Source organism: Denticeps clupeoides, chromosome 2 (genome assembly GCF_900700375.1).
Source record: "Denticeps clupeoides chromosome 2, fDenClu1.1, whole genome shotgun sequence".
Classification (NCBI taxonomy): domain Eukaryota; kingdom Metazoa; phylum Chordata; class Actinopteri; order Clupeiformes; family Denticipitidae; genus Denticeps; species Denticeps clupeoides.
In genome coordinates this window covers 36,185,278-36,210,911 of record NC_041708.1, presented here as the reverse complement: position 1 = coordinate 36,210,911, position 25,634 = coordinate 36,185,278, and the positions used below count along the sequence as shown (strand labels likewise).

The following is a 25,634-nucleotide window of genomic DNA, read 5'->3' as shown; positions in this document are numbered from 1 at the left end:
AGGATCCTCAGAAAATGGGGTCGCTGTTGGGCTTTCTTTACATCCATATGCACACCCAGGAACTTAAAACTGGTCACTTTCTCCACACCCTCCCCGCTGATGTAGATGGGTTGCAGGTCAGCATTTTTCTTCCTGAAGTTGAGGATGAGTTCCTTGGTTTTTGAGGTGTTAAGGACCAAGTTGTTTTCCACACAACATCTCTGGACCTCCTCCCTGTACACTGTCTCACCACCACAGTGGTGTCATCTGCGAACTATTTTTGTGGGTGCTGACACAGTTGTACAGTACGCACCCCTGTGGAGATCCTGTGTTAATGCTGAGGACTGTGTAAAGCTGGGATCCCACTCTGACTCTCTGTTGCGATCGGAGAGAAAATCTCTAATCCAGCATCAGATGGAGAGGAGAAGGAAAAGGTCCAGTAACTAAAGTCAACTAAAGTAGCTATCAGCAAAGAGCAACCTAGCACAGCACCCCCGCTGGTCCAGGTGGGAGATGGTAGTGTGGAGCGCTATGATGGTTCCATCTTCAGTCCATCTGTTAGCTCTGTATGCAGCCTGGTGGGGGTCAAGTGTGGACGAGAGGTAGGATGTGATGTGTGATGTAGTTTTTTGAGCAGCGTATTTATATCCTCTTCACAACTATATTCTGTACATGAAATCTCTGTGAACTTGACCTCTGACCACCAGCATTTAAATTTGGTTTCTTTTACCAAATGTGATTAAATTCCCTCAAGCTGATATATTATGCTGATAACCTGAAAACATGATGTGTACATGAGAAATTATGAAATAAAATGAGATGTATCTGCAGAAGCTCAATTTCTGAGTACAGATCCCTCCTGGTGTCAGGTGAGAAAATAAAATGAGAATACTTGTAACTGTATGGTTTTTAATAAGGATTCTGTTTATAAAGCTGAAAAAGAAAGAATATGTGCAGCAAAACTACAACTACAAAAGTCCCACATACACCAATGGTTTAAGGTCCACTTCACACACCATTAACACCACCCATAGGTGGCGCTATAATTCGCCTACTTACATTATGGCTCATATCTTGAGAACCGTATGGTGTAAAACAAAAATAGTTTCCTTTGATCCATTGAAGGTGTCTGAATCAAAGGCATTAATTGCAGCAAATTCCTGTCCTGAAAACATTACTATTTAAAAAATAAGTGAAGTAAAATAAAAAGTCCAAATCTGAGTCTCATTAAACTTGGAACATGTCGTCTCCAGACCATGCAAACAAAACATTGTTTAAAACGTTTTTGTATGAACTTCTGTTTCAAAGTTGCGTGCCAAACAAAGTCCAGTTGCCAGTACAATAACTATAGATTGTGTCATTTTTTTCTTATTGCTGCTCTTCCCACCCGGTTTTCTCTACTCTGTTCTAATATGATAAATGTTGGTGACTTCAATATTCATATGGACGTCAATAACCATCTTTCCAGAGATTTCGCATCTTATCTAGAAAGTTTTGGGCTTCATCAACAATTTTCTGCTGATTCTACAGGTCACGTCTTGTAAATAGTTTGTTGTTCTGGTGTCTCCCTTATTCACTGCAAAGCCAATTTCTTCCACATGTTCATTTTTAAAAATCTGTACTCCTTGTGATATCACATTTAGGAAGATAAGTGATATTAACCCTGACACCTTCTCATCTGCCGTATGTGAACTTCTGTTCACTCACAGTTCTTCAAGCCCTGATGAACTTGTTTTTGACTATAATCCCAACCTTCATTATCTTCTTAACACATTTGCTCCACTCAAACACCAGCCTGTCTTTTTTTCTCGCTCAGCACCATGGTTTACTGTCAACTTGCGCCGTCTCAGTACCAAAGGACACCGACTGGAACGTCTGTTCAAGAAAACCAAACAAAATGTACAATAATCATATTTTATTTTATAAGAACTGCATTGTGTCAGATAAATCTGCAGACTACATTGCTTTAATTACTTCTAGTGAAGGTAACTGTAAGTCTCATTTTCTGTTTAGCAAAACTACAAAGTCTTCTGATTCATTCCCCTCTTATATATATTCTGATAAATTTAGCAAATCTCTCATGTCTTATTTCACTCTCAACATTTCTGTTGCTGCTGGGTGGACAGAAGTTGTGTGATTTCATCCTTTTTTTTTAAAGTGAAGCGATTGTCATTGTAAAACACAGAACACAGTGACACGGTGAAATGTGTCACCTGTATTTAACCATCACCCTTAGTGAGCAGTGGGCACAATGACAGGCGCCCGGCGAGCAGTGTGTGGGGACGGGACCTTGATCAGTGGCACCTTGGCGGTTCAGGATTCGAACCTACAACCTTCTGATTACGGTTCCTTACCCGCCAGGCCCCCGCTGCCCCGTACTGTGACCCGGCCTGCTCCACCCTGTGACGGCCCGCTCATACTGCCGTGCGGGTACCAGAAGGCGCACTCACAGACATCACAGCAGCTGGTGTTCACGGCGGGTTGGAAGTCACCGGAAGGTTGATGGTATTTTAGCAGGCGTGTAAAACGCGGCGTGAAGTCACTTTAAATTTAACACACTTCCTCAAACTGGCTTACTTGCCTCAACACAAGATTTAATAGGTGTGAAATTATGCTTATTGTTCATTTGTTTTTTCTTTCTGTAAGATGACCTTAAATAAAATGTCAATTTTTTATTATCCTGATCTTCCAAACTTACAAAACTTGACACACACGATCACCACTTTGTTCGGAGTTTCACAGGAACTACAACCGACATGGTATTATGTTGTCAGGTGTGGTGTGGCAGGACAGGCCAGGAATGGGGGATTCTCCATTTTATTTTTCTCCTCCTTCCTCCGTACCAGAATACATGAATCATATAAATACTTCGTTACCTTACTTAAGTAGAAATTTTTGGTTATCTGTAATTTAATGGTTATCTATAATTTATAGCACTGAAGTACCATGAGCTAATGGCTTTCAAAATGTCTCCGTCTCATTTAAAAAAGCATATTGAGGTAAGATGAAAGTTTCTTATTATCAGTCGCTCATTGACACAATATTGTAGTAACGTAGTGATGTAGCAATTAGTGATGGTGAGATGAAGCCTCATGAGGCATCGCACCACTTGAGCCAAATGGTTCGAGAAAGGGTTAATTTCTCGAGGCTTCATGTGCACACAACACCACCTACTGGCCAGGTGTATAATTACAAACCATGTATGACCAAATAATTGTTCTACATAAATGATCCCATATGTGTATAATAAAATACTGATTGAGTGTGAATATTTTCACAAAATGGAAGTATTATATGATATGGCAAGTCGTGTATGCTTGTGTAACTTGGACAATGATGTACAGAACGGGGGAATTTTTATTCAGAAATAACAATTTCTCAACAGTTTTTGGTTTTAAGCGATTCCTTTTTTTTTTTGACGGCCTTTGAAAACACACTTTCACATGACACAGAAGAAAAACGCGAGAGCAAGATTATACAAATTGGGGTACAGTCCTTTTTGCCTCTCCCAGTACTCCAGAGGGCTTATATAAACGCTCTCCAAACTCTAGTTTCCAAGCTATTAAAATCCAACTCTGAACTCTCCATCAAAACCCCACATTTTGAATGGAGCCTGAGGGGGTTTTATTGCCTCAAACTTCGCGTCACATGGTACAGCCGGCAGCGAGGCTTCGGACGTCATCATTTTAGGCTCCTCCCCTAAATGAAGCAAGCCTGATACGCGCTTCGCGGAAACGCCCCCTCCACTGCTCGATACCCGCTCCAAAGCCTCGGTACGTCCCGTAACATCACTAGTAGCAACGTTTGCTATGCCTGGGTACATGCAGACATGCCATGGTTTGCTTGCTAGCAGTAATTCTGCAAAACTATAGTCTACAAAGTTTTGAGCTCTACAGCTGGTTGATTTAAACACGTTCTAAGGCTGCTGGACAACATAACTGCATAGACGAGTAAAACTGCCCCCTAATTAGTAGTCGGACCTTCATTCGTGAACTTCAAGCTTGACATTTAATACAACACAAGTCCTAGATAGTATGTGAAGTAATATGAATCTCAATCTGTGCATTAATTTTCTCCACAGAAGAAACACCCCACTCGTCTAGAGAGGTGCACACACCTTACTTCAGCAGCCCTCAAAAGGAAGTCATCCACTGAATGTTCATTAACCCACCCATCAAACAAGATTGTCCCAGGCACGCGTGGATACAGCAGTCCTCAAATGCTTTGTCCAAGGCTTGCACCCACCAAACATTGTTCAGCAACATTGTTCTTCAACCAAATATTAATGTCATGACGCGTAATACTGTTGTGAACGAAGTCACAAAGGCCTCTGTTGAAATGAGAATAAAAGTGAAAGCTGCCGTTTGTGAGACTGAGTTCGTAGCAACTACAACAGTTTCACTGGTGTCCCTGTGCACTGGTTTGGTACCAGTGCGCAGGGTGTTACCACCGGGGTGGTAGTAGCCTAGGGGTAACATACTTGCCTATGAATCAGAAGACCCGGGTTCAAGTCCCGCTTACTACCATTATGTCCCCGAGCAGGACACTTAACCCTAAGTTGCTCCAGGGAGACTGTCCCTGTAACTACTGATTGTAAGTCGCTCTGGATAAGGGCATCTGATAAATGCTGTAAATGTAAATGGTTTAACCCAGACCATGCAGAGATCTTGTGCTGCCCTGGCATGCAAGCGACTTAAAGGGACACGTACCCTTTCTGCCCCGACGTGCGCCTTAAATGACATTCACACAGAATTCAATATCAGAGAGAAGATCATTCGCACAACAACTGACAACGGATCAAACTTCCTGAAAGACTTCAGAGTTTATGGACAGATTGACGAGAACAACAATCCTGAACCTGTAGGAGAGGGTGATGGAGGAGAGAATGATGGTGGACAAAATGATGACTATGATGAAGAAGAGGAAAGCGTTGACGGTGTTGAATTTGTTGATACCGGATCCCTTTTGGCTGAAGGTGACTACTTGGAACACCAGCTTCCCAAGCACCATCGCTGTGCTTGTCACCTCCTCAATTTAGTGTCCACAGTTGATGGCTCAAAAGGAGAGGTCAACCCCACTGAACAAGCGCTTGTCAAGGTCCACATTTGCCAAATACTTTAGCCTGTGGAACAAAAGTTCAAGATGAACCAGTGCATCTGAAGTAATAGAAGACCACTGCAAACTCCAACTCGTAAGGCCTGTTGTTACAAGGTGGAATAGTGAGAATAACGAGAAAAAGTCACAGTTTTATAGCTCAAATGCTGTAGAAGTATGCACTATGACAAGATTTGCAGCCAGCATATTTACTATGGATGTGATTCATGGCATCAGTTCCTTCAGTTGAAGGTTCAACATTTCCAGTGGAAATTCATTTCTTGAAATTAACAACGAGCCCAGTTGCAAAGGCACTTGATGTTCTTCAGGGAGAAACCAGTGTACAGATGGGATGGTTGGTGCCCACCATAACTCTACTCAGGACCAAGCTCCAGCAACTTCACGTGACCTCCAAGTTCTGTGAGTGTTTGATTGCTGCACTTGTTTCAGGCCTTGAAAAGTGCTTCGGAGAGATGCTTGCAGATCCAGAGCTGAAAGCCGCAGCTATTCTGGTTCCCAAATTTAAGACCTGCTGGACAAGTGACGAAAATGTCCTCAAACTTGGTAAATGTCTCACTTCTTAACTTATTCTTAGTACTTATTCTTAGTTTAAACTCTAAAAGGAAAAATTGAGGGTAAGGAAGCAAACCCGTAATCGGCAGGTTGCTGGTTTGAATTCCAAACCGCCAAGGTGCCGCTGATCAAGTAGGTTCGTCCCCACACACTGCTGCCCGGGCGCCTGTCCTGGTGCCCACTGCTCACCAAGGTGATGGTTAAATACAGAGGACATGTTTCAGTGTGTCACCGTGTGCTGTACTGCAGTGTTTCACAATGACAATCACGTCACTTTAAACACAACACTATACAAACACTATTACAATACTGTCACATAATCAAAGTTTTTGCTATTTTGGTTTTTGTTTCGTTAACTTTTGTTTTCTATTCCACAGGCCTTGACTATATCAGAAGCCACTTGGACTGTCATGTCGAGAAGCACATCAGTGAGGGCTCCCCAGAGGTGTGGACTCGAGTTACATGACTTGGACTCGAGTCAGACTCGAGTCATTAATTTGATGACTTTAGACTCGACTTGACAAAATGTAAAGAGACTTGCAACTCGACTTGGACTTTAACATGATTGACTCGTGACTTCACTTGGACTTGAGCCTTTTGACTTGACAAGACTTGCTGTTTCCCAGAAAACCCAAAGATTAAAACGTATGTTATTACCGAACGCTCTGTATCTTTCAATGTCTGTGTATATGTGCGTCTGTGCGCGTATTTGCTGTCGGCAAGACATCCAATCAAATTAGATCCACGTTGTTTTGAGCCAACAGCATTTATCCTATCAAATTACAGGACAACCAATGCAATGGAACTCTCAAATAACGCGCCAGTTAGACAAAATGATACCAAAGATAGTTTCGTTCGGATATAAAAACTACGAGGTGGTCAACAAAAAATGAATAGCAATATGCAAAACATGCGGGTCGAAGATTACAGACGGAGATGCAACAACTTCTAACTACGTTCGACATTTGAAGTTACACCAATACGGTAAGTTCTGAGTGAATGCTAACGCTTATTTGCTAACTTTTCTTTGCTGTGTAGTTAAATCAGTGAGGCTGTAAACTCTCTGTTAACGTCGCAAACTGGTAATCTGTCCACTGCGAGTTCACTTCCTTAATTTGTACACTTATTAAAGTGATTTTTTTAAACCTTGTAGGATGAGGTACTTATACATAACATTAGCCAATGTACAGTATCGCACACAGTAGACGGCGGTCAGCAGCAACGTGTATTTTAGCCACCAACAAAGACGTACAATACATACATATTAGTGGTGGGCCGTTATCGGCGTTAACGTGCTGTGTGAGACACTTATCGGGCGATAAAAACGTGCTGCGTTAACGTGAGACTCTTATCGGGCGATAAAAAAAATATCGCCATTAATCTATTCACAAAGTTGGGTTGGGAGCTGGGTCTATACTACGCAAGATATTGTGCCCGAGTTAAATAGTTAGATTTTTTAGAAGTATATTTAGAAGTATATTTCTTCTTTCTTGTGACTTTTATGTTCTTATTTTCTAAAGACTTTTATTTTGTTTTTGAGACCCGGTTCTCTTGGACACATGGCGTGAGCTGTGAGAGGTGCGTGGGGTTTGTGTGCAAAAAGTTATTTCTTTCATTTTAATTTATGTACATATTAGGAATATTTTGCATGTGTGTTATTTTGTGAATATTTTTTTATGTTCTTTTAATACTGTATATTGTAGAAAGAGGTGCAGAAAGACGCGATGTTCTGACGCAATGTTCTGACGCGACCTTGCTTTTTGTACAGGAATGCAGTATTGTAAATTGTGAATGCTTTATGTTAATGTTCAGTTCTCTTGGACACATGGTGTTAGTTGAGAGAGAGAGAGGTGCAGAAAGACGTGATGTTCTGATGCGATCTTGCTTTTTACACAGAATACACTTTGCACGGAAAATCTCTTGGGTGTCAGCTCATCAAGAAACGGAATCAAAAAGTTCCACAACGCAGAAGAAGAACTGCTACACTATGATGACTTGCACCTTGATATTTTAGCGTGGATGTATACCTAGCCGAATTGCACTGTAGGGGGCGAGAATGAGTCTTCGAACTGTGAAATTACCACATCAAACGTGACGTAGTAACATGGATGCAGCTATTTAACTGAATAAACAGTTGGTAAACACAAATACATCTTATTTTCCACTTCCCGCGGTTAAGTCTGTTATGTTCATGTATTTGTTACCGGACAGGACAAACTGCTGTGGAAGTAATTGAAATGCAATATGTCATGGAAATACAATGTTAGCACTTTTTGTTCAAATAATTACAGTTGCACTTTTTTTTTTTAGATGCTTTTATTCTGTAAAGCAGTGGTTTAAAATGAAGAATATTCTTAAAAAATATGAGTTAAATGTTAAAAATGAATTTAATAGTGCAATGTCAGCACTATTTATTTCTGCAGTTTCAATTGCACTTGTTTTAATAAAACAATAGATTTTAAAAGCATACACGATCGGTAAAAATATATTATTATTCTGCGGTTGAAAAGACTTGAAAGGACTCGAAACTCAAACTGCAGGATTTAGGACTTGACTTGAGACTTATCAGTCTTGACTTTGGACTTGACTCGACACTTGAGGGCAAAGACTTGAGACTTACTTGTGACTTGAAAAGCAATGACTTTGTCCCACTTCTGGGGCTCCCAGTCATCTGAGGAAGAGAACTTTTTCTCCTCCTTGAAGAAGGGCGGCCCCCTTTAAACAACCCAGCAGTTAGATGCGTACCTGGGGTGCCCAGGAGACACAGTCGAGGTGCTGAAGTCCTTCCCAGCTGTGTACCAGCTATCACTTAATCTTAATCCAGCACTCCCGGCCTCAGCAACCTGTGAAAGACTGTTTAGTGTTGCTGGTCTTCAGGCCAAGAAGGGCATGCATTGGCTCAAACAACGTTGAGAACCAGATGCTTTTGAGGCTGAACAAAGCTTATTGGTAACTCTGTTACCTCTGTGCTTGACTGATGTAGATCCTGACGTTCAAAGTTTTTTTTCATCACATTTGTTTGTGTGCCATTTAGCTATAGAATTGAGCATACCATATCAGGAGTTTTAGATTAATTATTAATTGTTCATTTGGGGATTTCTAATACCTGTAAACAATTCAAGCCTCCCCGTGTACAATAATTTTGTTGACCGATTCCTGCAGCTAAGCTTTGATTACATCCCAATAAAGGTTGTTGCTAACATGCCTCTGAAGTTTGACTTATAATATTGACTGATAATGACTAGATGCCTTTAAGTATTGTATCTTCCACTCCATGAAATACATATTAATGATGAGTAGTACACATACACCTATAAGGTTCTTTAATATATTTGCATTGTACTAAAATGGACATGTGTGACTAAAACAAGATTTACATTTTAATAAAACATTGTAGTCATGATATAAACCTTTAAAAAAATTGGGAGGCGGGTTGGCCCCTAAGCTTTTGTCCTTATTGGCATTTTCCCCCTTACATTACTTTTACTTTTATACTTTAAGTAGTTTTAAATCCAGTACTTTTATACTTAATTAAAAATCTTGAATTAATACTTCTTATTTTGCAAAAGTCTGATTAAACCTTAGTATCTATACTTCTACTTCAGTAATGACTGTGAATACTTTTGACACCTCTGAGAAATTGTTAAAAATAAATGTTTAAAACTGTGTGTTTATCTACAGGTAAATACAGAGTAATAATAAGTGTAATAATCTGATGTATCATCATGTTTCTCCCAGGCTGTGGTACTGTTCCCTCTCAGCTGTGAGCTGTTCAGCTCTGTCCTCACCTCTCAGATGTCTGCTGTCGTCTAGTGGATTATTAATGTTACTGCTACATTAGTGTTGTCTGCTGCCCTCTAGTGGATTATAAATGTTACTGCTACATTAGTGTTCTCTTCTGCCCTCTAGTGTATTATTAATGTTACTGCTGTATTAGTGTTGTCTGCTGCCCTCTAGTGGATTATTAATGTTACTGCTACATTAGTGTTATCTGCTTCCCTCTGTGTGGATTATTAGTGTTACTGCTACATTAGTGTTATCTGCTTCCCTCTGGTGGATTATTAATGTTACTGCTGTATTAGTGTTGTCTGCTGCCCTCTAGTGGACTATTAATGTTACTGCTACATTAGTGTTATCTGCTTCCCTCTGGTGGATTATTAATGTTACTGCTACATTAGTGTTATCTGCTTCCCTCTGGTGGATTATTAATGTTACTGCTGTATTAGTGTTGTCTGCTGCCCTCTAGTGGACTATTAATGTTACTGCTACATTAGTGTTATCTGCTTCCCTCTGGTGGATTATTAATGTTACTGCTACATTAGTGTTGTCTAACACACGCACGTGCACACACACTGCAGTGAAAGACACTAATAAACATAAACATAAGTGTAGTAATTCGATTTTTCATGTCTGTGGATTTTTTTTGATCTTCATTACCAGAACCTTATATTGTCCTACAGAGAGGACTGGTACAAATCCAAGGTGACCGGAGCTTCTATGTTGGAAGAGGGCGTCTCAGCTGTGATCCTCTGTTACATTTGCCCATTTTTTATTTTTACCACTGAGACGTTCCAGGGACATACGTGACTTAAACAGTTACCAGCTGTCCTCTGGTGGATAATTAATGTTACTGCTACATTAGTGTTGTCTACATTAGTGTCTAACACTAACACATGCACATGCATACACACTGCACAAAATTAAAAATATTTTATTACGTTTCACCTGAATATGTCGACTGGTGCTGCTGTAATTCCAGTTATAACATGTGAGATTTAATGAAACAAAAAGTGAAGCCCGTCCATCATTTGTTACCATGTCATTACCATCATTTATGTGCATGTCAAAGTAATGGAAAACATTTCAAACAATTAAACACAATTTTTTTTTTGGGAACATATAAAAATCCAAAACAACAACAACAATAATAATTATTTATTATTGTTCTTGTTGTTATTATGTTGTTGCTATTGTTGTTGTTATATATTCTTTGAACAGTATACGGGCAAAACAAGAAAAAAATCCTGTAGTTAAATAAAGGACCAGTGAAAGACACTAATAAACATACAAGTGTAGTAATTCGATTATTCATGTCTGTGGATGTTGATCTTCATTACCAGAACCTGATGTTGTCCTACAGAGAGTCCTGGAGACTCATCAAGGAGTCGGAGGACTGGTACAAGGTGGTACAAGGTGACCGGAGCTTCTATGTTGGAAGAGGGAGTCTCAGCTGTGAAGATAGAGTCTCAGCTACAAGCTCAGACTTGTAGCTGTGATGAGGCCATAAGCTTCATGAAGTTCTGAAAACCTGATGCCCATCACTACTGTGACCATGTCACAAACTTATCAGGGTAAAACATGTCATGAAGTGGAGAAGAAGAAGTAAAAAGTCCTTCTGTCTTTCTTCTGCAGTTTGCTGACCTGTCTGAAGCCACCACTCGTAATAATGAAGCCCTCCGCCAGGCCAAGCAGGACACCAACGAGTTCCGCCGTCAGGTGCAGGTTCTCACCTGCAAGCTGGATGCTGTGAAGAGCGCGGTGAGTCTCCGCCCACCTCCAGCCACACCCACCCTGGGGTAACCTCCACCTCACTCTTTTATCTGTTTCACACAGAACGAGTCTCTGGAGTGGCAGATGCGGGAGATGGAGGAGAACTTCTCGGTGGAGGCCGGCGGCTACCAGGACAGCATCGGCCGCCTGGAGGAGGACATCCACAACATGAAGGACGAGATGGCACGCCACCTGCGCGAATAACAGCATCTGCTCAACGTCAAGATGCCGCTGGACGTCAAGATCATACCTACAGGAAACTGCTGGAGGGGGAGGAGAGCAGGTGGGACCCGAGCAGAACCGTTTTTTCAGATGAAACCCCCTTCACTGTGTCTTCATCACGTCCTTGTCCTCTTTCTCAGAATCACTACTCTGGTGCTTTGCCGCGTTTAACCTGAGAGGTGAGTCTGGTGTGCAGATCTCCCGCTTTTCCTCACATGTTTCTGTAATCCGAATCTCTCAAAAATGCAGTGAATTAGGAAGCAGAAGCTGGATGTCAGAAGCACAGGTCACCCCAAAACACCACGCAGCTTCCTCAGCTGCTCAGAAAAATCCTAAATATTCCAGAAATAATGACCCAGAAGCTCAAGGTCAAGCACGGGCCTCCCTGATCAGTTGGTGCATGTAAAAAAAATGTCTAAAAAGCAGCAAATAGGTGTAGAACCTTGTCTGCTCTTGGCTTTGGAGGGACGGGTGGTAACTCCTTCCTCATCCATCCGCTACTTACACCCAAGTGTTAAGTGTCTTTTATTCTTGGCCCCAGAGTAGCTTCCCAGGTCAAGAAATATGAAACTAGAGGAGTAATAATTTCTACACGTTGCCTTTAACCCCAAATACGGAGTTAAATGGAAGCTGGTGGCTGCTTTTCTCTCCTGTCCTCCTGGTTCTGGGACGTTCATGTGGACCTCACGGTGACGTAGCGCTAAGAGGAGCCCTGTACTCACCGCTGGATGAATTAACATGAACTAAACATTAATTAAACCAACCACGCCTCATCCTGACATGTTACTGATGAAAAGTCCCTTTCACAGACACGCCCAAACTGCTGGATTCTGAACTGGCCACGACCTTTCCTGGGTCCCATGACCTTTTCTGTCCATCAGTGGCACAAACAGAGCAAGATTCAGAGACGACGTCAACTTCAACACTAACATGAAATATAAAAATGTTTCTACATTCTACTTCTACGTTACCACCATGATAAATCTGCTATTACATTATGTGTAATATTAAAGTGTTATAATGCTTCTTCATTGTCTAGCGTGTGGTGACGCCTCCATATTTTACTTTGTAATTATGACAATAAGACATTCCATCCAGAGGAAAATGTATTACTGTTGCTTTTCAGATCTTGCTGAGACAAATTAACGTGCAAGAATAAAACATTAGACGTGTTAAAGCCATTACGAAGTCAATAAAAGTATAATTTCTATAATTTTTATAATTTCACTCTTTTCCTAATTTTTTTCATTCCATTTTTTGTTACTTAAGAACTAAAATGTAGATTAAATCTGAGCAGGCGGGGGAACAGCAGTATTACTCAGTACTTCCACGTCACTTCCTGTTCCGGTTCCGAAGACGAAACTTAAAGTGTTTTTAGTTCAGCGAGAAACGAGTTTAAAAAGTAAAGTTGGGCGCTTCTGAGCTGCGGAACGTGTCCGGCGTCTCTGGATTCAGTAGAAGCGCGCTTCTCTGGAGGTTTTTTTAGCCGGTACGGAATGTTCAGAATGATTACGAGAAATAACTCAGCATTTTCAGTAGGACTGCACTGTTTAATGGGTGGTAGTAGCCTAGCCACACTCGCCTATGAACCAGAAGACCCAGGTTCAAATCCCGCTTACTACCTTTGTGTCCCTGACACTTAACCCTAAGTTGCTCCATGGGGACTGTCCCTGTAACTACTGATTGTAAGTCGCTCTGGATAAGGGCGTCTGGTAAATGCCATACATGTAAATGTTCACTGTGGTCTTCTGTCTGGACCTGAAGAAGATGGCGTCTGTGTTTGTAGCAGTTTCACCACCATCATGAACATCCTGTGTGGTTCATGTTTCCACAGGTCTAAGTGGCTCTGTGTCTAAAATGAGTCTCCGTGGGGACGGTGATCAGACACACAAACCAGAGTTTCCAGTGTCCAGCTGTGTGTCTATGAAGAGTGACTGGTCCATGGACCGTCCTCCTGTATTTAGTAGAGAGAGCGCCGCCTCTGATTCAAAGTAAGAAACGTCAATGTTTAGAAATTATTATCAAGCTGGTGTTTCAATCCAACTGACAATTTTATTATATTCTGAAATATATATTTTAGTTAAACACAAAGCTGATGATAAAAATCATGTAGAGTAGCAGCTTTTTATCTTTTTGTATTTCGACAATATACATATATCTATGACCACAGTGAACCAACGACACTCATTTTCTCACATAGACTAAAGTCTCCAGTGTCCAGCTGTGTGTCTATGAAGAGTGACCGGTCCATGGACCGTCCTCCTAATTTCCGCGGAGAGAGCCCCCCCTCTGGTTCAAAGTAAGAAACATCAATGTTTTAAATCTGATGTTTACATTTACATTTATAAGACGCCCTTATCCAGAGCGACTAATGTTGAATCCAACCATCTGATCATTTAGAAACACTCATAAAACACTCATATCAGCTGATCTACTTGCAGTAGATTATGTTATTATTAACTATGTCTGTCAATCTGTCTGTCCAGTCTGTCAAATGAGATTTATTTTCTAGAAATGTAAATTCCATGTAGACTAAAGGCTTCAGTGTCCAGTTGTTAGTTTGTGAAGAGTAATTAATTCATGAAGAAGCATCATAAACCCAGTGGAGATTAAGCCTCATCTGCATCAGTTTATGATCTAGCGACTAGTCACAAGACTTATTTAAAAAAAGTCAGCAATGTAGTAACACAAAATTAATTATATGTTTATAACCTCTAAACTGTTCATAGATAAACCGTTTGTTTGCAGCAGGACACCGGCGTGCACACACACACCATTCACTCACACACACCTACAGTCACGTTATATTGATTATTAAGGAAATGCAATGTAAATAGTTTCCAGTTCATTTCAGTGTGGAGCTTAAAGAATGAAAAGTATATGATGTGATGCTGATGTCCTCTCTGTTCATGACCGTCTCTCTGCAGGCAGAGGAGAACTCTGCCTGTTTCTGTCTTCCAGCCATTTACTGGAACCACCAGATCAAGTAAGACAATCAGCTGGAAGAACAATGTTCTGCTGCTTTAATCACATGATTAAGACATCAGTACAGACTTTGACTTTCTGTTGGGTCACAGTAGAGTAATAAAATACAGAAACATTCAGAAGCTGCCGTGTGTCTCTGAAAGAAGATAAAACTCCAAATAATGAATAATGGCTATCTCTGGTTCTTTTATTTATTAACAGAGGCTGGTGTCCTAAAGAAAGTTCTACAGTCTCATGAATCCAGTTTGAAGAGGAAGGTGGAGCACATATGTGAAGGCATCATAGATCCAGAGAACCAGACCCTCCTGAAGAACATCTACACAGAGCTCTACATCACAGAGGGAGAGACTGAAGGGGTGAATAAAGAACATGAGGTTCAGCAGATTGAAGCAGCACACAGGAGAAGAAGACGAGACACGCCCATCAACTGTAATGACATCTTTAAAGCTTCACCTGGACAAGAGAAGCACATCAGAACTGTGATGACCAAGGGTGTTGCTGGAATAGGAAAAACTGTGTCTGTGCACAAGTTCATCCTGGACTGGGCAGAAGGAGCAGCAAACCAAGACGTAGATTTCATCTTCCTGCTTCCTTTCAGGGGAATGAATCTGGTTAAAGATGAAGGGTACAGTCTTCATCAGCTTCTGCTGGACTTCCACCCTGAGCTTCAGGAGCTGGAGGACACACAGAAATATGAGGGCTGTAAGATGATCTTCATCTTTGATGGTCTGGATGAAAGCAGAATTCAGCTGAATTTCCACATTCAGGAACAGAAGCTGTGTGACGTCACACAGACATCATCAGTGGGCGTGGTCATAACAAACCTCATTCAAGGGAACCTCCTCCCCTCGGCTCTCGTATGGATTACATCACGACCAGCAGCAGCCAATCAGATTCCTGCTCAACACATCAGCCAGTTAACAGAAGTCCGAGGGTTTAATGACCCTCAGAAGGAGGAGTTCTTCAGGAAGAGGATCAGAGATGAGACTCAAGCCAACAAAATCATCTCCCACATGAAGACATCAAGGAGCCTCTACATCATGTGTCACATCCCCGTCTTCTGCTGGATCTCAGCCACTGTTCTTCAGGAAGTGCTGCTCCAGGACGACAGTAAAGAAATCCCCAGAACTCTGACTGAGATGTTCACCCACTTCCTGATCATCCAGACCAACATGAAGAACCAGAAGTATGATGAGAGGAGTGAGATGGACAGACAGAAGCTCCTGCAGTCAAATAAAGATGTTGTTCTGAAACTGGCTAATCTGGCCTTCAACCAGCTGGAGAAGGGAAACCTCTTGTTTTATGAAGAAGACCTGAGAGAGTGTGGAATAGACGTCACTGCTGCCTCAGTCTACTCTGGGATGTGCACTGAGATCTTTAAGGAGGAATCTGTGTTTCAGCAGAAGAAGATCTACTGCTTTGTGCATCTGACCATCCAGGACTTTCTTGCTGCTTTCTGGGTGTTTTACTGCTATGTGAAGAAGAATATGGAGGAACTGGAGACTTTTCTTACAAGACAGAAGAAAGTCTCACTGGATGATCTGCTGAAAGCTGCTATTGATAAATCTTTACAGAGTGAGAATGGATATCTGGATCTTTTCCTCCGTTTCCTTCTGGGAATTTCACTGGAGTCCAACCAGGAACTTCTACAAGGTCTCCTGCCCCAAACAGAGAGCAGCTCAGAAAGTCTCCAGAGAACAAGTCAGTACATCAAAAAGAAAATGATCAATCAGAACAAACCACGCAACATGGTCTTGACTAAGTTGTTTGGAAAAAAGAGTGTCTCCACTGAAAGAGCCATGAATCTTCTGCTCTGCCTGCTTGAGATGAAAGACTCTTCACTGCATGAGGAGATTGATGTGTTGGTGGAATCAGGTAAAAATCTCTCACCTGCCCACTGCTCAGTACTGGCCTACATGATCCTGGTATCAGAGGATGTTCTGGATGAGTTTGACCTGAGGAAATACAATACAGATGATGGTGGTCGTGAGAGGCTGATGATCGCAGTGAGGAACTGCAGAAAGGCTCGGTGAGTTCCTGACTGAGGATCTTTCAGTCTTGCAGTTTATATCATAAATGTGCTGTTTATGCTGAACACAGCCCCACTGCATACAGCGTCCAGTAAAGACCAACAGTCACTACAGCTGAAATGATCCATCAAATATCATGTAATACACAGCTGTAAATATGATGGACATCTTCTCTGTCTTTACAGGCTGGGTGGCTGTAACCTCACTGCATCGTCCTGTAAGACTGTAGCAGCAGCTCTCCAGTCACCAGACTCACATCTGACTGATCTGGACCTGAGTAACAACAAGATCCTGGATTCAGGAGTGGAACACATCTGTGTAGGACTGGAGTCTTCATGCTGTAAACTAGAGACTCTCAGGTTGGTACAAGACTAACTTGAAGTTTGTTCGAATACTATATGCAAGGGTCAAACCAAAAATCAGCTAATTTGCCAATTTTTTTGTATTATTTATTGTAAATTACAATGAATAAAAAATAATATTTGTATTTGTACATGTATTTTTCTTGTTTCTCTGGAATGTTGGATTTCTCCTCATTTACAAACTGAACCAAGTCTCAGATTATAGAGATCATTCTTAGAAACCAGGGATAATTCTATTAAACAGGACCTTGTCTTTATCTCTTGTAGGTTAGACTGTTGCAGTTCTCTCTCCAGACAGCTGCTGTAACTTGTTCTAAATTCAGCTGTTAGAATCCTAACAAACACCAAGAGGAGAGAGAACATGAGTCCAGATCTTCTCACATCCCTGCACTGGTTCCCTGACACTTACAGAACTGGGACGAAGATTTAAATAGTGAAACAATGTTTTTAGTGGACTCTGCTTCTCTACAGATTTATGACCTATGCATATTACTTTTGTTTGTTTTTTTATATGTGCATACAGGTTTAATTCAGATTTTTTGTAATAATCTGATTTATCATGATGTTTCTTCCAGACTGCAAAGCTGTTCCCTCTCAGCTGTGAGCTGTTCAGCTCTGTCTTTAGCACTCAGATCAAACTCCACAGGTCTCAGACGCCTGGACCTCAGTTTCAATAATCTGCAGGATTCAGGAATGAAACTTCTCTCTACAGCACTGGAGGATCCACACTGTAAACTGGAGAATCTACGGTGAGACGTACAATCAGTAGTTACACACAGAATCAGAAAAAGTCTATTTATCCCGGAGGAATTTTTTCTGGTTTCCATGGAGACACTCAGGGTTCGAGATCAAGTTGAGCTTTATTGTAATTTCAGCTACATACAGATTAGGCAGCACATATTAAAATCAATCAATGTTTCAACAAACCAGCTAAAGTACAATACAAGAGTAACATTTAAGGCAAACTAAACATGTAGAGAACAAGAAGAAAGACAGACAGCGATAAAAACCAGAGAAATTAGCAATGAAGGTGCCAATTCTAAAAAAATTGTTCAAATACTGCTTTAATAGAAATATAATAATATCTTCTGAACATAAGAGGTTGTGTGTGTATGTGTGTGTGTGTGTGTGTGTGTGTGTGTGTGTGTGCGCGTGCGTGCGTGCGTGCGTGTGTGTCAGTTTAAAGTGGAAAGTCCCTGAGTGTTCAGGTGTCTGATGGTCTGTGGGATGAAGCTGTTGACAGTCTGGCAGTGAGGGTCCGAATGCTTCCGTACCTTTTTTCTGATAGTAGGAGGGTGAAGAGTGCATGTGAGGGGTGTGTAGAGTCCTTCACAAGGCTGCTGACTTCCCTGATGCAGCGTCCTGAATCTCATTCTTCTCTGTTCCGACGTTCCAATTGCTGACCAACGGCTGTGCTGTGTTTGTTTCCGATTTCTCCTGAGGCGGGATTAGTGTCTGGCCAATCGCTGCGCATCATTTCTTCCGATTCCGGTTTAGTGAGCCAATTGCTGCGCTGGATTTGTTCAGATTTCATATCAGCCAGTCGGAGAGACGGATTTGTTCAATTCCACCCAACAACATCACGGACTGAAGTTGGATTTGGTGAGTAAAACTTACTTTTAATGGAAAACATTACCACTGCATTTCAGCCCTGCCCCAAAAGGACCTGCTGAGATCATTTCAGTGATCCTCTCTTTAACACTGGATGCTTTAAAAGGAGGGTGATGATTCCTCTGTTGACCATGGTTACCTGCAAGGAAACACGAGCAGTCATCACTGCGTGGCATAAAAAAGGCTTCACAGGCAAGGATATTGCTGCTACTAAGATCAACCATTTACCGGATCATCAAAAGTTCAAGGAGAGAAGTTCAAGTGTTAAGAGGGCTTCAGGGTGCCAAAGAAAGTCCAGAAAGCACCAGGTGATTCAGCTGCGGGATCGAGGTGCCACCAGTGAAGACTTCTGGAGGATGGCCTGGTGTCAAGAAGGGCAGCAAAGAAGCCACTTCTCTCCAAGAAAAGTGACTGATATTCTGCAGAAAGTACAGAGATTGGACTGCTGAGGACCGGGGTAAAGAATGGTACCAAAACATCATCCGCAACTTCTCCCAATCATCCATGTGGTCCAGGAAACTCCCCGGACCTTAATCCATCTGAGAACTTGTGGTCAATCCTCAAGAGGCGGGTGGACAAACAAAAACCCACAAATTCTGACAAACTCCAAGCTCTGATTATGAAGGAACGGGTCGCAATCAGTCAGGATTTGGCCCAGAAGTTGATTGACATTTATTTGTCCAAAAAGCCTTTGAAACTTATAACATGTTTGTAATTCTACTTCAGTACAGCACAGAAACAACTGACAAAAGATCTAAAAACACTGAAGCAGCAAACTTTATGAAAAGCAGTTTTTGTGTCATTCTCAACACTTTTGTCCATGACTGTATATGTGAGTAATTTGTATTATTATTTTTCACAGCAAAGCGCAGTAAGTGAAGAAGAAGTGGTAGTAAGTGGAGTTTTAGAGAATTATACCTTTATTACAAATAAACAGTTATTGTGAATGAAAATGAAAAGTTGATGTTCTTAATTCATCATGAAATACTTTTTAATTTCCAGGAGAAAATTTTACATTTACATGAGCTACTTACTTACATGCTTCCATGTTACAATCAATGAAGGGATCAATTCTGGTTCACTACGACCCCCAATATGAATACAATCTTTTTATTCACTCTGTTGTAGTTTCTATACACAAGTCAGACAATAAGAAGGTTACAAGTTAAAGAGGAAGGCCTTGAGCTGCCATTTGAAAATACTCAGTGACTGAGCTGTTCTGACCTTGAGGGGAAGTTCATTCCACCACCGAGGGGCCAAGACAGAGAAGAGTCTAGATGAGTGTCTTCCTCGTACCTTCAGAGATGGAGGGACCAGGCGGGCAGTACTGGAGGCTTGGAGTATACAAGGTGCCGTGCGAGGTGTAATAAGGGCTGTACTACTCCAAGGTTAGGCTTTGTAGGCCAGCATCAGTATTTTGAACTGTATGCATGCAGCTACTGGGCAGGAACGTAGCAGAGGGGTGGTGTGGGATAATTTGGGAAGGTTAAAGATCAGCCGTGCTGCTGCATTTTGTATTAGTTGTAGAGGTCGGATGGTACATAGTGGTAGACTCGCTAGAAGGGAGTTGCAGTAGTCCAGTCGTGACATTACTAAGGACTGAACCAGTATCTGCGTGGCCTGTGTTAACAGATAAGGACGGATTTGTCTGATATTGTAGAGAAGGAATCTACATGAGCGGGAAAGATTGCTGATGTGAGTCGAGAAGGAGAGTTGGTTGTCTATTGTTACTCCAAGGTTGCGGGCTGTTGTAGAAGGATAGAGCTGTGAGTTGTCCAGGTAAATAGCAAGATCCTGATGTGGTGAAGAATCTGCTGGAATTAATATTAGTTCAGTTTTGGTGGGATTGAGTTTGAGGTGATGGGCTTCCATCCAAGATGAGATGTCAATTAGGCATGCAGAGATTTTGGAAGCAGCATGTAGATCAGAGGGAAGAAAAGAGAAGATGAGTTGTGTGTCGTTGGCATAGCAGTGGTAGGATAACCCATGTGAGGAAATGACCTCAGCAAGTGATCTCGTGTAGAGGGAGAAAAGGAGAGGACCTAGTACTGAGCCTTGAGGAACACCATTGTAGAGTCTATGTGAGGCAGAGGTGGATCCTTTCCAAGTCACTTGATAAGATCGCGCATCAAGGTAGGAAGCAAACCACTGCCATGTTGAGTCCGGAATTCCAGGCCTCTTCAGGATAGACAAGAGTATTGTGGTTAACTGTGTCAAATGCTGCAGAGGTCGAGGAGAATAAGAACCGATGACAGTTTTGCCAATCTGGCCACATGTAGCATCTCAGATACAGCCAGACGGGCCGTCTCAGTAGAATGAGCTGTTCTGAAGCCAGACTGGTTAGAATCCAGTGATAGCTGATTGTAGACGCAGTCCTCAAGGATTTTAGAAAGAAATTAGAGGAGAGAAACCAGTCGGTAATTGTTGACGTCTGTAAGGTTTCTTTAGGATTGGAAGAATCCTGGCTGTTTTAAAGGCAGATGGTACATGGCCGTATGTGATTGAGCTGTTTATGATATAAGAAATGAGGTCAGGAGGGATGTTTTGGAGCATTGTGGATGGGATTGGATCTATTGGACATGTGATTGGATTGCCTGTAGATATAATCTGAATAATTTCATCTGATGTGATGAAGTCCTTTTGGAGAAGTCCTTTTGGGTTTAGAAGATAGAGGACAGAGGTGATCCATAGAAAGGGAAAAAGTGAGGTGAGGAAAGAGTTAGTGGCTGTCTCTAGTGGTAAGGAGAACAATGAGTCAGAGGTAGTCAGATGTGAAAGAATGCAGGAAGATACAGATGAAGGTGAGACAGTGTGAAGGTTGTGTCGAATGAAGGATGGATGGGGGAAGTTGTGAATCCTGTAGGTAGAGTGAGTGTGAAGGTCAGGAAGTGGTGGTCAGAGATGTGAAGTGGAGTGAAAGAAAGGTCGGAGAAGGACTACTGAAGACCAGGTCCAGGACATTCCCTCCTTTGTGTGTGGGGAAGATGTTGGACAAGGAAAAAGAGTGTAGAAAGGGAAGAAGGCAAGATGATTGGAGTTTGGCTAGTGGAAGGTTGAAGTCTAAGGAGAAGTTCCCAAACGACCCTGGAGGGTGATATAAGACAATGAGAAAGATGTTCACAGGAGAAGAAACTAAGACTGAATGGAATCCAAACAAAGAGATGTTAAGATGAGGGAGAAGCAGTGGTGTGAAGGACCAATTTTGTGATATTAAAAGGCCAGTACCCCCTCCTCTCCCAGTTTGCACTAGGAGTATGGAAGAATGTGTAGGCAGAAGAGAGGGCAGCAGGTGTAGCTGTGTTCTGAGGGGATATCCAGGTCTCTGTTAGCACCAGGAGGTCTAGTGAGTGGAGAGTGGTGAGGCCAGAGATGAAGTCAGCTTTTTATTTACAGCATTTATCAGACGCCCTTATCCAGAGCGAGTTACAATCAGTAGTTACAGGGACAGTCCCCCTGGAGCAACTTAAGGTTAAGTGTCTTGCTCAGGGACACAATGGCTACTACCACCTTTATACAGCAGATTGACAGATCCAGAGCCCACCTACCACACTTGTTTGAGAAGTAGATGACAGGGTGGGGTAGTTGTTTTCTGCAGTGAGTATGTTTTCCTAAGCCTGTAAGAGATGGTTACTGGAAAAGGTTTCAAACACATTGTTGCTGTGAAGTAAAAGGCTAAATGAAAAAGGAGGATTAAGGAAAGATGCAAGGTTTGGATTGATGGCTGTTGGAGTGACCTTCACTATAAATCCCTAAACCCCCCTACACCTCAGGGGAACCTGAAACTATCACTGATTGACCACCTGAGTTAGATTAGATTAGATTAGATTAAACTTTATTGTCATTACACATGTACAAGTACACATGTACAAGTTAGGTCTAACCAGAAGTGCAATAAGCAGCAAGTGCAGGATACAGTTCAAATAAGTTATATATATATATATACATAAAGTGATATGTGCAGGATAAAGTGGTATGTGCAGGAGTAGTACAGTGCAGGGATTATGAGGAGTGTATGGGGGGGGGCAGAGGAGTTCAGCAAGGAAACAGCTCTGGGGGAAAAAAGCTGTTCCTAAGTCTGCTGGTTCTTGTCCGTGGTAGCCTGAACCGTCTGCCTGAAGGCGGGAGAGAGAACAGTCCATGGGTCGGGTGGGAGGAGTCCTTAAGAATACTGTGAGCTCGACGCAGACAGTGCTTCCTCTGGATTTCCTCAATGGATGGAAGTGGAGTCCCTGTGATGCGCTGGGCAGTTTTCACCACCCACTTACGCATCGCCTTACGCTCAACAACAGTGCAGCTTCCATACCACACTGTGAGACAGCTGGTTAGGATGCTCTCTATTGTAGAGCGGTAAAAGTTCAACAGGATGGTAGTGGGTAGCTGGTTCTTTTTTAATGTTCTCAAGAAGAAGAGGCGCTGGTGAGCCTTCTTGACCAGGCTGGAGGTGTTAATGCTCCAGGACAGGTCCTCTGAGATGTGGGATTGTATGATGTCTGTTTTTATAAATAATATGCATATTAATTGCACTGGCAGACAAGGCCAAGTTGAGCATATGTGTTCCTCATCCATCACTCATATTTTGGGCATGTGTATATTCATTGTACTTTAGAAAATTCTGAGAAATAAAGCCACAATTGTTGAAGTAGAATGTTTTTGTTTTTGGCTTTTTTGGAGTAATGGACATTGATTCCACTGTTACCACTTTATCTGTGTGTAATGCACAATCATTAGATCAGAAAGTATTTGCAGTTGGGTGGAAACCTTATACGTCTAAAACCATTCCTTTATTATTGTAATTATTGGTGAAAATAGCTGATCTGCAAGCTCACAATGTGTTGAACTTATAGATCTGCTTCTATTTTCACAACTTATGTGTGACACTGCCCAGCAGAAATCCCCAATACGTATTGACCTAAATTAATTTGTTAAAAGACTATACTTTTTTCCTTTTTTTGACTAAAACTAGACTAAAACCTTTTTGAGTTTTTGTCGACTAAAACTATCACATATAGAAGTGACTAAAATTTGACTAAAACTAATAAACATTATAGTCCAAAAGACTAAGACTAAGACTAAATCTAGGATGGTTGTCAAAAACAACACTGATACACACCACACAATTGATAGTTCAACACAGTCCAACAACTGAGCTTAAAAACAGACAGTAAACAAAGTCTAGATTCCTACCTTTCCAGAAGAGACAAATACAATGATAGACTTGAAGCACTTCAAATAATGGTATAAGCATAAATGATTACAACTAAATCTAAAACAAATTGTATGAGTTTATCTACAGATAAATATATAATAACAGTAATAATCTGATGGATAATCATGTTTCTTCCAGGCTGTATGGCTGTTCCCTCTCAGCTGTGAGCTGTTCAGCTCTGTCCTCAGCTCTCAGATCAAACTCCTCACGTCTGAGACTCCTGGACCTGAGTAGCAATAATCTGCAGGATTCAGGAGTGGCACTTCTCTCTACAGCACTGGAGGATCCACACTGTAAACTGGAGACTCTACTGTGAGTGTTGATATCCGAAGTGAATATAAATTTTTCATGCAAATACTTTTGGAGAAAAGTACATTTCAGCAGCAGAGTTTTATTTTGATCAGTTTTATACAAGACGTGGTTTTATTTTTAGAAAGTGGTGAAAAGTTAATGTTCTTCATTCATCATGAAACTCTTTTTAATATCCAGGAGAAAAACACCTTCAACATCATTCTGAGTAAAAACATCAAAACATCTGAGTACATTGTTAAAGTGGAATACATGATTAAAACTAAATATAAAATTCATGATAAATGTGTGTTTTATCTACTGGTAAATAAAGAGTAATAATGACTGTAATAATCTGATGTTTCATCATGTTTCTCCCAGACTGCAGAGCTGTTCCCTCTCAGCTGGTTGCTGTTCAGCTCTGTCTTCAGCTCTCAGATCAAACTCCTCACGTCTGAGGCTCCTGGACCTGAGTTACAATAATCTGCAGGATTCAGGAGTGAAACTTCTCTCTACAGCACTGGAGGATCCACACTGTACACTGGAGAATCTACAGTGAGTGTTGATATCAGGACTGAACATAAATTTTTCATAGAAATACTTTTGGAGAAAAATACATTTCAGCAGCAGAGTTTTATTTTGATCAGTTTTATACAAGACATGGTTTCATTTTTAGAAAGTGGTGAAAAGTTAATGTTCTTCATTCATCATGAAACTCTTTTTAATATCCAGGAGAAAAACACCTTCAACATCATTCTGAGTAAAAACATCAAAACATCTTAGTAAATTATTAAAGTGGAATAAATTATTAAAACTAAATATAAAATGTGTGTTTTATCTACAGGTAAATAAAGAGTAATAATGACTGTAATAATCTGATGGATCATCATGTTTCTTCCAGGCTGCAGAGCTGTTCCCTCTCAGCTGGTTGCTGTTCAGCTCTGTCCTCAGCTCTCAGATCAAACTCCTCACATCTGAGACTCCTGGACCTGAGTATCAATAATCTGCAGGATTCAGGAGTGGAACTTCTCTCTACAGCACTGGAGGGTCCACACTGTAAACTGGAGAATCTACAGTGAGTGTTGATATCAGGACTGAATATGAATTTTTCATGGAAATACTTTTGGAGAAAAATACATTTCAGCAGCAGAGTTTTATTTTGATCAGTTTTATAGAAGACATGGTTTCATTTTTAGAAAGTGGTGAAAAGTTAATGTTCTTCATTCATCATGAAACTCTTTTTAATATCTGGGAGAAAAACACCTTCAACATCATTCTGAGTAAAAACATCAAAACATCTGAGTACATTTTTAAGGTGGAATAAATTATTAAAACTAAATATAAAATTCATGATAAATGTGTGTTTTATCTACAGGTAAAAAAAAAGTGTAATAATGGCTGTAATAATCTGATGTATCATCATGTTTCTTCCAGGTTGCGGTACTGTAAACTATCAGCTATGAGCTGTTCAGCTCTATCCTCAGCTCTCAGATCAAACTCCTCACGTCTGAGACTCCTGGACCTGAGTAACAATAATCTGCAGGATTCAGGAGTGGAACTTCTCTCTACAGCACTGGAGGATCCACACTGTAACCTGGAGAATCTACAGTGAGTGTTGATATCAGGACTGAATGATTGTAATCAGTCTCTCTCTCTCTCTCTCTCTCTCTCTCTATCTATCTCTTTCTCTTTCTCTCTCTCTCTCTGTGAAATATGAATATAATTGTAAGTGAA

At 41.2% G+C, this 25,634-nt stretch overlaps 1 protein-coding gene across 17 annotated transcripts in view; it reads left to right on the top strand.

The window, feature by feature from the left end:
* Nucleotides 1-25,634, top strand: part of LOC114784939 (NACHT, LRR and PYD domains-containing protein 12-like) — a 100,311-nt gene that overhangs the window by 16,215 nt on the left and 58,462 nt on the right. For 6 of the 17 annotated variants that reach the window (XR_003748957.1, XR_003748958.1, XR_003748956.1 and 3 more), the window contains exons 1-10: nucleotides 12,771-12,907; nucleotides 13,253-13,409; nucleotides 13,619-13,717; nucleotides 14,346-14,404; nucleotides 14,605-16,432; nucleotides 16,619-16,792; nucleotides 17,371-17,544; nucleotides 24,282-24,455; nucleotides 24,802-24,975; nucleotides 25,335-25,508. The exons of 1 other annotated variant lie outside the window; for it this stretch is intronic. Coding sequence is in view for 5 of the 16 variants with exons in the window: in XM_028970830.1 (XP_028826663.1) it covers nucleotides 13,276-13,409; nucleotides 13,619-13,717; nucleotides 14,346-14,404; nucleotides 14,605-16,432; nucleotides 16,619-16,792; nucleotides 17,371-17,544; nucleotides 24,282-24,455; nucleotides 24,802-24,975; nucleotides 25,335-25,508 (2,990 nt within the window). In the remaining 11 variants the exon portion in view is untranslated. Of the gene's footprint in view, nucleotides 1-4,060; nucleotides 4,076-12,770; nucleotides 12,908-13,252; nucleotides 13,410-13,618; nucleotides 13,718-14,345; nucleotides 14,405-14,604; nucleotides 16,433-16,618; nucleotides 16,793-17,062; nucleotides 17,240-17,370; nucleotides 17,545-18,237; nucleotides 18,398-18,512; nucleotides 19,405-23,750; nucleotides 23,808-24,281; nucleotides 24,456-24,801; nucleotides 24,976-25,334; nucleotides 25,509-25,634 lie in introns of those variants that run through there. 10 more of the 17 variants (XR_003748965.1, XM_028970834.1, XR_003748962.1 and 7 more) reach the window with 10 other exon arrangements.